Source organism: Denticeps clupeoides, unplaced genomic scaffold, assembly GCF_900700375.1.
Source record: "Denticeps clupeoides unplaced genomic scaffold, fDenClu1.1, whole genome shotgun sequence".
NCBI classification, from domain to species: Eukaryota; Metazoa; Chordata; class Actinopteri; order Clupeiformes; family Denticipitidae; genus Denticeps; species Denticeps clupeoides.
The window spans coordinates 53,576-64,832 of record NW_021630120.1 but is presented as its reverse complement, the minus strand read 5'-3'; the positions used below and the strand labels follow the sequence as shown (position 1 = coordinate 64,832).

Below are 11,257 nucleotides of genomic sequence, written 5' to 3'. Positions count from 1 at the left end.
TTTTGTAATTTGTATGCTTAATACGTCTGGGATGGTAGTAGCCTAGTGGGTAATACACTTGCCTATGAACCAGAACACTACAGAGTCACAGGTTCAAATCCCACTTACTACCATTGTGTCCCTGAGCAAGACACTTAACCCTAAATTGCTCCAGGGGGGGACTGTCCCTGTAACTACTGATTGTAAGTCGCTCTGGATAAGAGCGTCTGATAAATGCCATACATGTAAATGTAAATAACTTGTTTGATAGCAGCACGTTGTCACACGGACCGCTGCGTATCCTACCTGAGGTGGCAAAAACAGGCCTAAGCAAATAACACATTTCTGTCGCCAGTACAGAATTATATTGAAACGCTTAAGTCATTACCACCCCTGGCGCCGCACGCCATTAAGTGTGTTGTGTGTGTTTGAATGTCGCCACCTGCTGGTCCACTGAAGCATTTGCCTATTTCCGGGTGGTTGACCTGCAAATGGCCTTCATCTGAGCGCATGAACGTAAGACTGCTGCAAAGACCCCAAACACAGGCGAGAGCTCAGCCGATCGCCAATAAGACAACCGACTAGTTACTGCCAACATAGCACGGTTCATCGCCTCACTCAAACCCAGGCCCAAGTTCCACACACTCGATCGAGGGAGGATGCATCATCACCAGAGAGGCCTGGACTTGAAGAATGTATTGCATGGCTTTTGGACAGGCTCAAGGTGGAGATATTTTTTTGTTTGTTTCATGTTATTGTTGCTTGCATGTACATACGGATCAGACCATGAACATAATCAGATAAAACCAGTGTTTATTTTGTCACAGCGGGAATAGAACGTCGATTTATCCACATTCACTACCAAAGTGCAAAAGAGCCTCTCTTTCTGCCATAAGTGTAAATTTGTTGGGTCAATTCTAAAATGAATCAAAATGTACACTAGCAGCCCATTCTATCAGTGTGGATTCGTACAAAACCCCAGGTCAAATGTTATAATTCAAATTGGCAGGATTCCCTTGAAGGCGGTGAACTAGAGCATTGAAGAACAAGCTGCCTTACAAGCCAAATATACAAAGGGAGTAGAAACACTGTTCCATGACACACAACCATTATGACATGGTAGAGGAGACACTGTTTATTCATGAAGATGTTGAGAATTTGGATCAGTAACAAGCAGTCGTGTAAATCACACATGAAGGCTGGTTTGAAGAGATGCTCCTGACTTTACAGAGAGGACTACATAAATAATGATCTTCCTGGCAGGGAACGGCACAAATCACTTCATTTTCTGAACAAAATCCTCGCCTTTCTTGATGGAGGCCTTAAGTTCACCGATGGCTTCGGCGACCAGCTTCTCTTCGAATGCGGACAGCTTGCCCAGGCCCAGGTTCTTCTCAATGCCACTTTTCTGGAGAGAATAGTTGTCAGAAAGAACACTGTTCACCAAAAGCAACAAAGTCTCCTTGTTAAAAAAAAAAAAAAAAAAGTGAACAAAGGAGTGAGTGTGGACTTACCCCGAGCAGAAGGGGTGTTGAAAAATACTTGCATTCGGTCTCTTCTGACCGCACAAACGCGCACTCAACTACACCCTCCTTTCCGTTCATGGCATCCAGCACGGAAAAGGTGAAACGTGCACCGGCATACGCCATGGAGAGGGTGGCAGAACCTGCGGACGCACGGCTGAATTAGAAACTGCTAAACAGGCTGTGCTGCATGAACCTGCATGAAATGCCACCTACCTGCCCCGGCCTTGGCCTTCACCACCTCAGTTCCTGCCTCTTGGATGCGCTCAGTCAGAGCCGTGAGCTGATCCTGGGGAAACTCGACTTTGGGAGTACACTACAGGAAGAGAACAGTGTGATTAGGAGCAGAATGTTGCAAGTAAAATATATAGCTTTAAATACCTGGATGCAATTGAATAATACTAAAGATTTTAATTTGTATAAAGATTTAAAATACTGTATCATGAGCAGGTTTGGGCAAAATACTATGGAAAAAGTAGAGATATCTTAAAAACTATAAACATTTGTTGATTACTTTTTCCATACCAGCATCAACATGAATAAAATAGCCTCATAGTTGACAATCACCCACATCAGCCCTCAAAAAGAAAAGTGATTGTCATTGTGAAACACTGCAGCACAGCGACACAACTGATTACAGGTCCGCTTCCTTGCCCGCTAGGCCACCACTGCCCCAGAGAATGTTGAGCATGTGAAACACACACACACACACATATATATATATTGTATTCAGAATATGAGACTGAAGAGTCCTGTGGTACAGGATTAACAAAAAATATTTTGGGTTGGAGTGCATCTGTTTACCTGTGAGATGAGAGGAATGATTGTCTTGCCAGCGTGTCCTCCCACCACTGGTACATTGACCCTTGCAGGGTCCAGACCCTGAGAGAGAGAGAGAGAGAGAGAGGAGGGGGGGAGACGATACACACGGGTCAAAGAGAGAACAATAGCCCCCATATGTAAAATGAGTCACACTTGATTCACACAAACCCACCTTGAGATCGGCCACAAAAGTGTTGGCCCTGACGATGTCGAGGGTGGTGACGCCAAAAACGCGGTTGGGGTTATACACGCCGTACTTCTTCAGAACCTCTGACGTGATTGGAATTGTGGAGTTCACCTGTTGGTTGAAAGTGTATATAGGATGACCATTTTAAAAACCATTTCAAGTCCCTTTTAGGCATTGTAATAGTACATGGCCTTTTTCTTTTTACCCCCACCCTTTTAGCAAAGGAATGGACAAGGAACTGGTTATAATTCCAGAACTGATTTGAACAATCCATAATGTGTAAAATTAGCATCAAACAGGCTTACAGGGTTGGCGATGATGCAGATCATAGCCTCGGGGCAGTTCCTTGCACATGCATCTGCCAGAGTGGCCACAATGGTGGCATTGGTGTTAAACAGGTCATCACGGGTCATCCCTGCGGAGGACAGTCAATCCCTCAGATTCACACACAAATCTGGACCCATTTAACAATAGACGGGTCACACTGAAGGTCCATGTCTGTTTGGATTAGGCTTAAAGAATCAAGTTGAGAACATCAGCCACAGCTCACCTGGCTTCCTGGGAACTCCAGCAGGGATGACGACCACCTCACAGCCCTTCAGTGCAGAATCAAGCTGATCAGGCCCAATGAATCCTTGAGCAAAGAGGACAATCGGCAAGGTGAGGGCAGATACTGGGCCACAGTCATTAGAAAAAGAGACAGTTTTTGACATACCTGTGACGTTGGCGCGGGTCTCAATGTGGCTGAGGTCAGCTGCCACTCCGGGGGTGTGAGCGATGTCATAGAGGGCCAGGTGGCTAACCAGAGGACTGTTCTTCAGCAGGAGTGACAGTGGCTGGCCAATGCCTCCTGATGCACCCAGTACTGCAACTTTTGCATGATTCTGTAGAAAGCAAACAGATATCAGACCATGCTTCTCTCTTATCATGGCAAACATTGATACGGCGCTTCATAAGTTTCTTATTCGCAACGCCAGCAGGCAAAGGTTCACACAGCCTAATCACTGGGTGAGGCTAACTGCAACATTGCCCAGGTGGGTATATAACGCACATTGCATTATATTTCTATGGCCATAAACTTGGGGTGATTTAATCTGAACAATGAACACACTGTTAATCACTGAAGCCCAAACCCTCCCTTCCTAAATCAACCTAGCTGACCATCAGTCCCGTAAATCTCCCTCCATTTACCCGGTCAAGAACAGAAGAAACAGCAGAGCAGATGATTTGTCAGGTCAAGGACGAATTAATTTAGGAAGTAACTCTTCATCAGGACGTGGTACTATGGAGACTTTTCAAACAGGAGCTTAGTGGTAGGACCACGCAGGCAGGCTGAAATCTGATCACATTTACGGCATTTACCAGACGCCCTTATCCAGAGTAGCTCCAGGGACAGGTTCTCCCCCTGGAGTCACTCAGGGTCACGATGGTAGTAAGTGGGGTTTGAACCCCACTAGGCCACTTACATGACCGACATCGAACTGACCAATCGATAGGGGAGGGGGGGCATTCTCACGTTCTTTCAGGGCTGACAATCACTTTCACTTTATTCTATTGCACCCAGGTGAGTCGCCGCACGCCATTCAGTTTAGCAACTTAATCAATTAGTTGCATCGAACAGCTACCAAGTTAATTACAAACTGGCCACGGGATCATGTGATTACGGACCAGTCTGACCCACCACCCTTAACGGGGGTATCAAATGATCCCGACGCACGCTGACCTTCCCGCTTCAAGGCCAGCGTGGTGGCCTCGTCCACGGAGCAGCCCCACGCGAAACCGCGGAGCCCCGCGTACGCGGGCCGGGGAGCGCGGCAGAGCTGTAACCGAGGTCGGCGCCCGCTCGGAGTTACATTTCAGCCGCCGTACCTGGGAGGACGTGGAAAGGCTCCGAGCCGCGCCGACGGCGGGCCTTGCGATGCGAGAGAACATTTTGTCCGGGTTTCAGTTGCGCGACGTCGGCCTGCAGCTCCTCTCCTGCGTGACTCCAACGTCCTCTACCACGACAGCCGGTCCAGAAGAAGCTCCGGCGCTACCCAACCCCGGTTAAGGCTGTCAGGCTGCGTAGGAGCAAGAGCGCGTTTCTGATTGGTGAGGCGATGCCCAATCCTGGTCACGATTGGATAAAAGAAACGCCAATCACTGCTTTTTATACCAAAGAAGTAGATGACTACTGTAAACGAGAGCCCAATGTTTAATAGTGCCCCTAGTGGTTATAGGGCAGCTGTTCCAGTGCTGCGTTGCGGGTTAAACGTGTGTCTTTGCCCCCTCGTGGGGAATGATGGTATTGTTCATGTTTTTTCTTAATAATTATTAGAATTTGTTAAAATGCTGAATGAAAATCTGCATTATTGTCTATATACTATAGTTCTTGTCTTGTGTTATTAGTATTCTATAATATCAGATTCTAAGATATACATCTTATTAAATTATTGCATATCTGACATGCAACTACTGGTTTTCAGAAGCAGAAAACCACAACAATTCCTGGTCCTTACTCTGTGATGTTCATTAGAAAACCATAGAGAATATTTAAATGAATCCTCTAAACCACAAGGAAGTTTCCCACATAGGAAAGTTGTATTAGGTCAGTGGTGGCCTAGCGGTTAATCAGAAGGTTGCCGGTCCACCAAGGTGCCACTGAGCAAAGCACCGTCCCCACACACTGCTCCCCAGGCGCCTGTCATGGCTGCCCACTGCTCACCAAGGGTGATGGTTAAATGCAGAGGACACATTTCGTAGTCTCACCGTGTGCTGTGCTGCAGTGTTTCACTATCACTTCACTTGCTTGTGTTGTTAGGATTTGGGGAAGATCCCGGAATTTGTTTATTACACATTTTACTGCATATCAATTCTTACATATGCCAATAAATGTGCAAAATTCTCAAAATAGTTTCTCCGGTGCAGAATAAAGAAAGTGAAACTTAATGATACTCAATTTTCTTCAGAAAATTTATTAAAACTATTTCTGAAGAGAAATATTGAAACATATTTACAGACAATTAGTAAGTATATGTGAGTGTAAAATTTCCTTTAATGATTTCATGCTAAATATTTTATATTCATTACCTTTGTGACATGTTTAAACTCAACAAAAAAAGTAAAAGGTGCAATTTTAGGGGTATTGTAAACATGTCGGGTTAATGTGTTGTTTGCCTGGCTTTAAAATATATGGGATAGTTTAATAATAGAGAACCTAACGTCATGTAGAGAACGTCATGTTTCCTTTTACTTAAAAACGCAACTAAACGCAATGCACAAACTAAAAAAATTATAATAATGGGTTACAATAGTTGTATCATTACAGTAGTTCAAACCACGATTCATGTTTACTGAAACTCAATGCACACCACACATTCGCAACTTGGCTATTAGAGTTCATTCTGGATCGTATTATTCTGGCAGAGGGGGGAAATTGTGAAAATTGGGAGTACATAAAATCATAATTCACCAGAATACGCAGACCTGCAGTTTGAGTAACATTGTGATGCCATTTCAGTCTCCAGCATGAACATTATGTGCTACTTCGAGCAAAAGTCTGCTAAGTTGCCACCCAATTACGGCAGCCGTGTCGGAGGCGCCGTCCAATGGTGGTTTTTGAATGAATTAGTCCAACCGTGGCCCCGCACGCCATTTTGCGAACTCCCCCTTTTCTCCCTGCTGCGGCGCCTCTCCGCCGGCCAATCACAGCCCACTATTCCTGACAGCTGACCAATCAGAGCGGGGCTAACATGCGCCGCTGCCTTCATATTTACGGGGCCGCTTCAGGAATGTAAACTATTCAACATGGAGACAGCAGTTGATAAGCTGGAGGCGATGGTAAGTTAAGGGGCTCCAGCCTAACATTTCACGGCCGAAACAGACACGCTTTCGGCTTCTCGGTGGTGCTGAAACAGGAGCACGAACGGGCAGGGATCTTGTTACGGGGATCGCGAATCAGAGCCTTGTTTTTCCAGCCTCTCCTCCTCGGATGCATGCTATGGATGTGGGGGGGGCGGCGTGCACGGTCCGTCTCGGGGAACGTTCACGTTTACCGAGGCCGAGTCCTCCGAGCCCGCCGAGCTCTCGCTACGTGCCCGTTAACGCGCTCCTCCGCGGAGCCACATGAACGTAACACGAGCAAACTTGGGTTTTTTTTTTTTTGCTTCTCTACACAATATATGTATATATAATATATGTATATATGTGCATATTATATATCCGCCCTCCCGACTGTAATAGTTTCTCCGGTGCAGAATAAAGAAAGTGAGCGGTGGAGGTTCGCTCTCCAGGCGGCTTAGCTTAGCTTGTCCGGCTAAAGCGCTAGCCTAGCTCGACTAGTCCAAACTGGCTTCCTGCGAGCGTCCGGAGCAGCGGCGCCCAACCCGGGGAGCTCGGCCGCGCACAACGCGGCGCTCTTTTTACGCGCCCGAACAATCGAATAAATGGATAAATGGTCGTAACTCGTTTCACAGAAGCACCCCGCGCACGCTTCGTCGGGCTCGCCGCCCCCCCGTTTCCCGCCGCGGCGGGTCGCGTGTCTCGGACCGCGGATGGTTTTTAATCCACGGGTTGCGGGGAAAGGGGGGACCGTGCGCGACGTGGAAAGTTTGCGGTCGCCGCGGGGTGGGGGGGGGGGGGGGGTGTGTGGAATGTCGAGGAACAAGTGAAGACACGCGTCCCCCTGTCCCGCTGTTCTCCAGCCGAGACGGATTAACAGCGCTCGGCGCGTTTCTCCCAGCGAGGAATACTTCCACTTTTTTTTATTTTTTAAAAGTTCACGTTTCAGCACGTCAAGTTAACGTTCTTTGAAAACATTGTCTCAGGGCTGAGGGCTAGGTGGCGCTGTTCTGTTTTTACACGCGTCTTGTGTACAAAAAAAAAACCCTCGATACGGTAGAGGATCGATCACGTACTCATCGAGTAGGTAAGTCATAGAAAAATGGTCAAAGCGGCCTGTTTATGGAAATGGGTTTTTCACAGTGGCTGCTTCGCAACACTCGATTTAATATAAATTCTTTTTTTTTTTTTTTTTGCCTCCCATCGTGGCTCATTTCCAGTATAAAGACGGCGTTGTCTGTTTTGATTTGTAATGTTTTTATTTTATGTGATTTCCCCTTCCGACTGCAGTTGGTCGCCTGCTCCCGGTCCGGATCCCGGAATGCGTTCTGTCTGTCCAGTGCCCCTTTTATATTGTACTCCTGGTGACCCTGTTATGAAAGCAGTGCAATGTTAAAAGGGCATTGGCCAGTGGCGGTTCTCAAGGCTCCTCCATTTCACCACGAAGTGCGCTGTTAACAGGTGCTCTGACTTCATTGCACTACTGTATTGGACAGCTAGCAGTGCAATAGTATTGTCAAAGCGTCTGAGAGCAGCCAAGCATTGGGAAGTCAAGTTTTTTTTTTCCCAGTCTGTTAGACTCCAGTTTGCTGTTAAAATGTTTTTCAGATCACAAAATACTTTTTTTTTTTTCTCTCTCTCTCTCTCTCTCTCTCCACCTTGCCCTCCCTGTGGGATTTGACCCAATGTGGTTCACATTCCTGAGGTCTAGAACTGGTGGAGTGTTTCTCATTATTGCACCTCGCAAGCATGCATTCCGATGGATACATGTATTTTAGCGTTCTTTTTAGCATGCGTGGCTGCCCTACCAGGGACACACACACAATGTTCGGGTCTGGCGGCTGATCCTCCCAATTCCTGGGACCCTATCAGTATTGTCTCTGCTGTCCAGTATGTTCAGAGTAGTGCAATATTGCTTATAGGGTTTCAGGGTTTGGGGCTGTCTTCTGCACGCTGCCAGACAAGGTGTATTTCTTCCTGATCATTTCTCCCCCTTCTACGTAAATAAAAATGATTTAAGGAACCTCTGCATGGTTTACTTTGGGAGCTTCACCTTCTTCGTAGCATACACCCCTTTAGCAGAATATCTTGTAGTTCCAGAAGGTGGAGGCGGATCTAGAGTATGTGGAGAAGAGTTTGAAGAAGGACTTCCTGTCTGGAGGTCCAGAGGCTTCTGCACTGGAGGTGAGCTGTGGTCTGCTTCTGAGCATTTCTGTCAATGAACACCCTGAGTTTCAATTACTTGGGGAATGATTTTCAAGAGAATGATCATTTGGGAATGATTTTGAGAGCAAGAGCGACAATTAGTACTTTCTCAGCCAGTAAGCATGTCTGACCTTTTATAACGTGGGACCTTTAGGAAAATCCAGTCAAACTGCTGGAGAACCTGTCTGCCACGAAAGCACGGCATGCCGAGCTGGTTGTGCAGATGGAGGAGATTGCAACTGAACAGAAACGCTTGATGGACTCCGTTGTTGCACACCTCAACACTTACGCTCAGCTGGCCCAGGAGCTGCAGAAGACTGCTGACGTAGAGGTACACGCGCCACCAGGGCAGAGTGGTCCACTCACAGCAACACTTCTGTAGATGGGCGTAAAAGCCAATTTGTGTAGTCTGAAGAAAAAGCCACACGTGTACTCGCAGTGGAAGAACAAATGTGGGAATATTTCCCAGTGCCCTAACATCCTGTTTCTTGACACACCCTTTAAGCAACCATGCAGGGCATGTAGTGTTAAATATAAATATCTATGCATAAAAAAAAGATTAAGTATACGTTCTACAGGAAACGTACGTGTAATATATTTTTATTTTTTCCTGATTTCTCATGAAAGAATTGTGGTTTACCAGCCCTTGTGTTACACATGAGCCCTTTTACAGAATTAAGTACCCACACTCATATAAAAATGTCTTTAAGGTGCCACCGTTGACCGCACAGGAACAGGAGGCCGTTAATGTCCTTCATTTACCTCCTGTGACGACGGAGGTACACAACGAATCTAAATAATTAACTTCTCAACGTATTATTTTATAAGAGGACGTGTTTCTGTTTCCATCTGAAATTTTCTTAACTCCTTTCCTTGTAGTCATCGGGAGAATCTTCCAGTGCATCAGAACCAAACCACTGTAAGTGTGCTCATAACATGTGCTTACGCGGCAAAGTACATTGCTGTGAGAAACACACATTTGCTTGAAAGCCTGTTCACCAAAAACAGTCAGCATTTTCCCTTGTTCAGGAAAGTGGTTTCAATGCAAAGAATCAGCAACAGTTTCACAAATGTGTTTTAGTTTTTTCATTTGTACCAAAGATCACGTTTGTAATGTATTTCCAGGGATCTTTTTTTGGCATTTAGGTTGCCCTGAACTTTGACCCCCATGAGTAACCTTATCCTCTTTTTCCTAGTGGCCTAAACTGTGTGCAGTGGACAAGAACGTGAAGAATGTTCTGAAAATATTCCAGAGGCACTCTCTCATCTTGCTGGATAAGAAGGGACATCTTATCCACTGAGACACACAAATGCCAACCTCAGCATATTTATCTTGCCAATCATAACGGTTTTCTGATAATTCTCAGTGCTCTTCCCAAGTTTAACTGCTGTAGGCGAAATGCACTGTTACCGCACAGGGCCTGGGTTTGGAGTTAGGATCAATGCTTTCTACTGCATGGGTTGAAACATGACTGGATGTTTCATGGGACCAGTGTAGGACACCCAGATAGACACCCTGACTTACCAGTGAAATGAAATGATAGAAGTACCAAACAGTAAAATGAAGAAGCAGGTGTGATTTGTGAGGATAGGAAGAGGACTGAAGGAATTTATAAAATGAAGATGGCTCAATATTAGGACCATCAAGTGAAGATGACTGAACAGATATTTTTATATAGGTGGTTTAAAAAAAAAAAAAAAATTGTAAATATGGATATAAAGTGCACTATTTTGTTAACATTCATTATTTCTCAATACGATCCCATGTAAGGTGTCTTGCAAGGTACGTTTTTGTATAATTCAGCTGGGGACCCATTTTAAATATGAATGTTTGGGAAATTAAAGCAAAATTATTAAAGAGGGACTTGATGTGACAGTGCATCTTTCAACTACTCTGAACCACTTCAGAGCGTATAATAAAGTCCTCTGGACTTATTTTGTTTTGGGTACCGACCACTCAATGTGACTTAAAGAACAGACTAAAAGGAGAGAATTCTGCTCAATAACCAGTGTCTGACTATGATGAGTAGCAATAGCATGGTTTATACAGCAGGAAAAATAAGTTTGACATCAACTTTAGTTTTTCAGTAAGGGGATTTGTAAGCTGATACAAGATTTCCACCAGATGTAGCCATCAAGCCAGATATTTAATTAATACATAGAAATCAGAACATTTAAGTATACAAGTTGAGTCATAATAAATAAAGTGAAATGACACAGGGTATAAATATTAAACACATGAAGATAAGGTGCAGAATGGCATAGTAAGCCAGGAGATCACCTGAAATCTCAGTATTGAGAGAGAAACCGTGCCCACCCATCAGTACTAATTGATATCAGCTACTTTAGTTGTAATTGATGGCCTATGAAGGCTTCTCGTTACGCAGGAGGCACACAGGAAAGACTTCATGATGGGTCAAAAGCAAAGGTCTTTGTAATGTTATTGCTGAAAAGTATTCTGAAGGAAATGGTTATAAATGCAATGTTCCTGTGAGCAGTGTGTGGGCTTTTATCCGGAAATGGAAAGCATTAGTTCACGTTAAACTAGCCACGATCAGGTGCTCCACATAATATCCCTGTTCGAGGAGCCTTAAGAATAATCAGAAGAGTTCAAAACCACTCAGGGACAACTGCAGGAAGTCCTTGCATCAGCAGGCTCTTTCAAAGAAAAGTATGGCATCCATCCAAGTTCACCACACAAGACTCCACTTCTGAGCAAAAA

General features: G+C 45.1%; 2 protein-coding genes across 2 annotated transcripts; one reads left to right on the top strand and one right to left on the bottom strand.

Moving 5' to 3' along the window:
• Positions 1-1,088: 1,088 nt before the first annotated feature.
• On the bottom strand, positions 1,089-4,561 carry LOC114784062 (malate dehydrogenase, mitochondrial). The gene is made up of 9 exons (XM_028969349.1): positions 4,381-4,561; positions 3,227-3,395; positions 3,062-3,145; positions 2,817-2,926; positions 2,497-2,622; positions 2,307-2,384; positions 1,719-1,818; positions 1,494-1,645; positions 1,089-1,387 (listed from the first exon to the last, which is right to left on the bottom strand). The coding sequence occupies exons 1-9, from the start codon at positions 4,441-4,443 to the stop codon at positions 1,256-1,258; spliced, it is 1,014 nt and encodes a 337-aa protein (XP_028825182.1). The 5' UTR covers positions 4,444-4,561; the 3' UTR covers positions 1,089-1,255.
• Positions 4,562-6,211: 1,650 nt separating this feature from the next.
• LOC114784066 (spindle and kinetochore-associated protein 2-like) lies at positions 6,212-10,399 on the top strand. The gene is made up of 6 exons (XM_028969354.1): positions 6,212-6,330; positions 8,425-8,514; positions 8,690-8,866; positions 9,246-9,314; positions 9,415-9,454; positions 9,732-10,399. The coding sequence occupies exons 1-6, from the start codon at positions 6,298-6,300 to the stop codon at positions 9,737-9,739; spliced, it is 417 nt and encodes a 138-aa protein (XP_028825187.1). The 5' UTR covers positions 6,212-6,297; the 3' UTR covers positions 9,740-10,399.
• Positions 10,400-11,257: the final 858 nt, after the last annotated feature.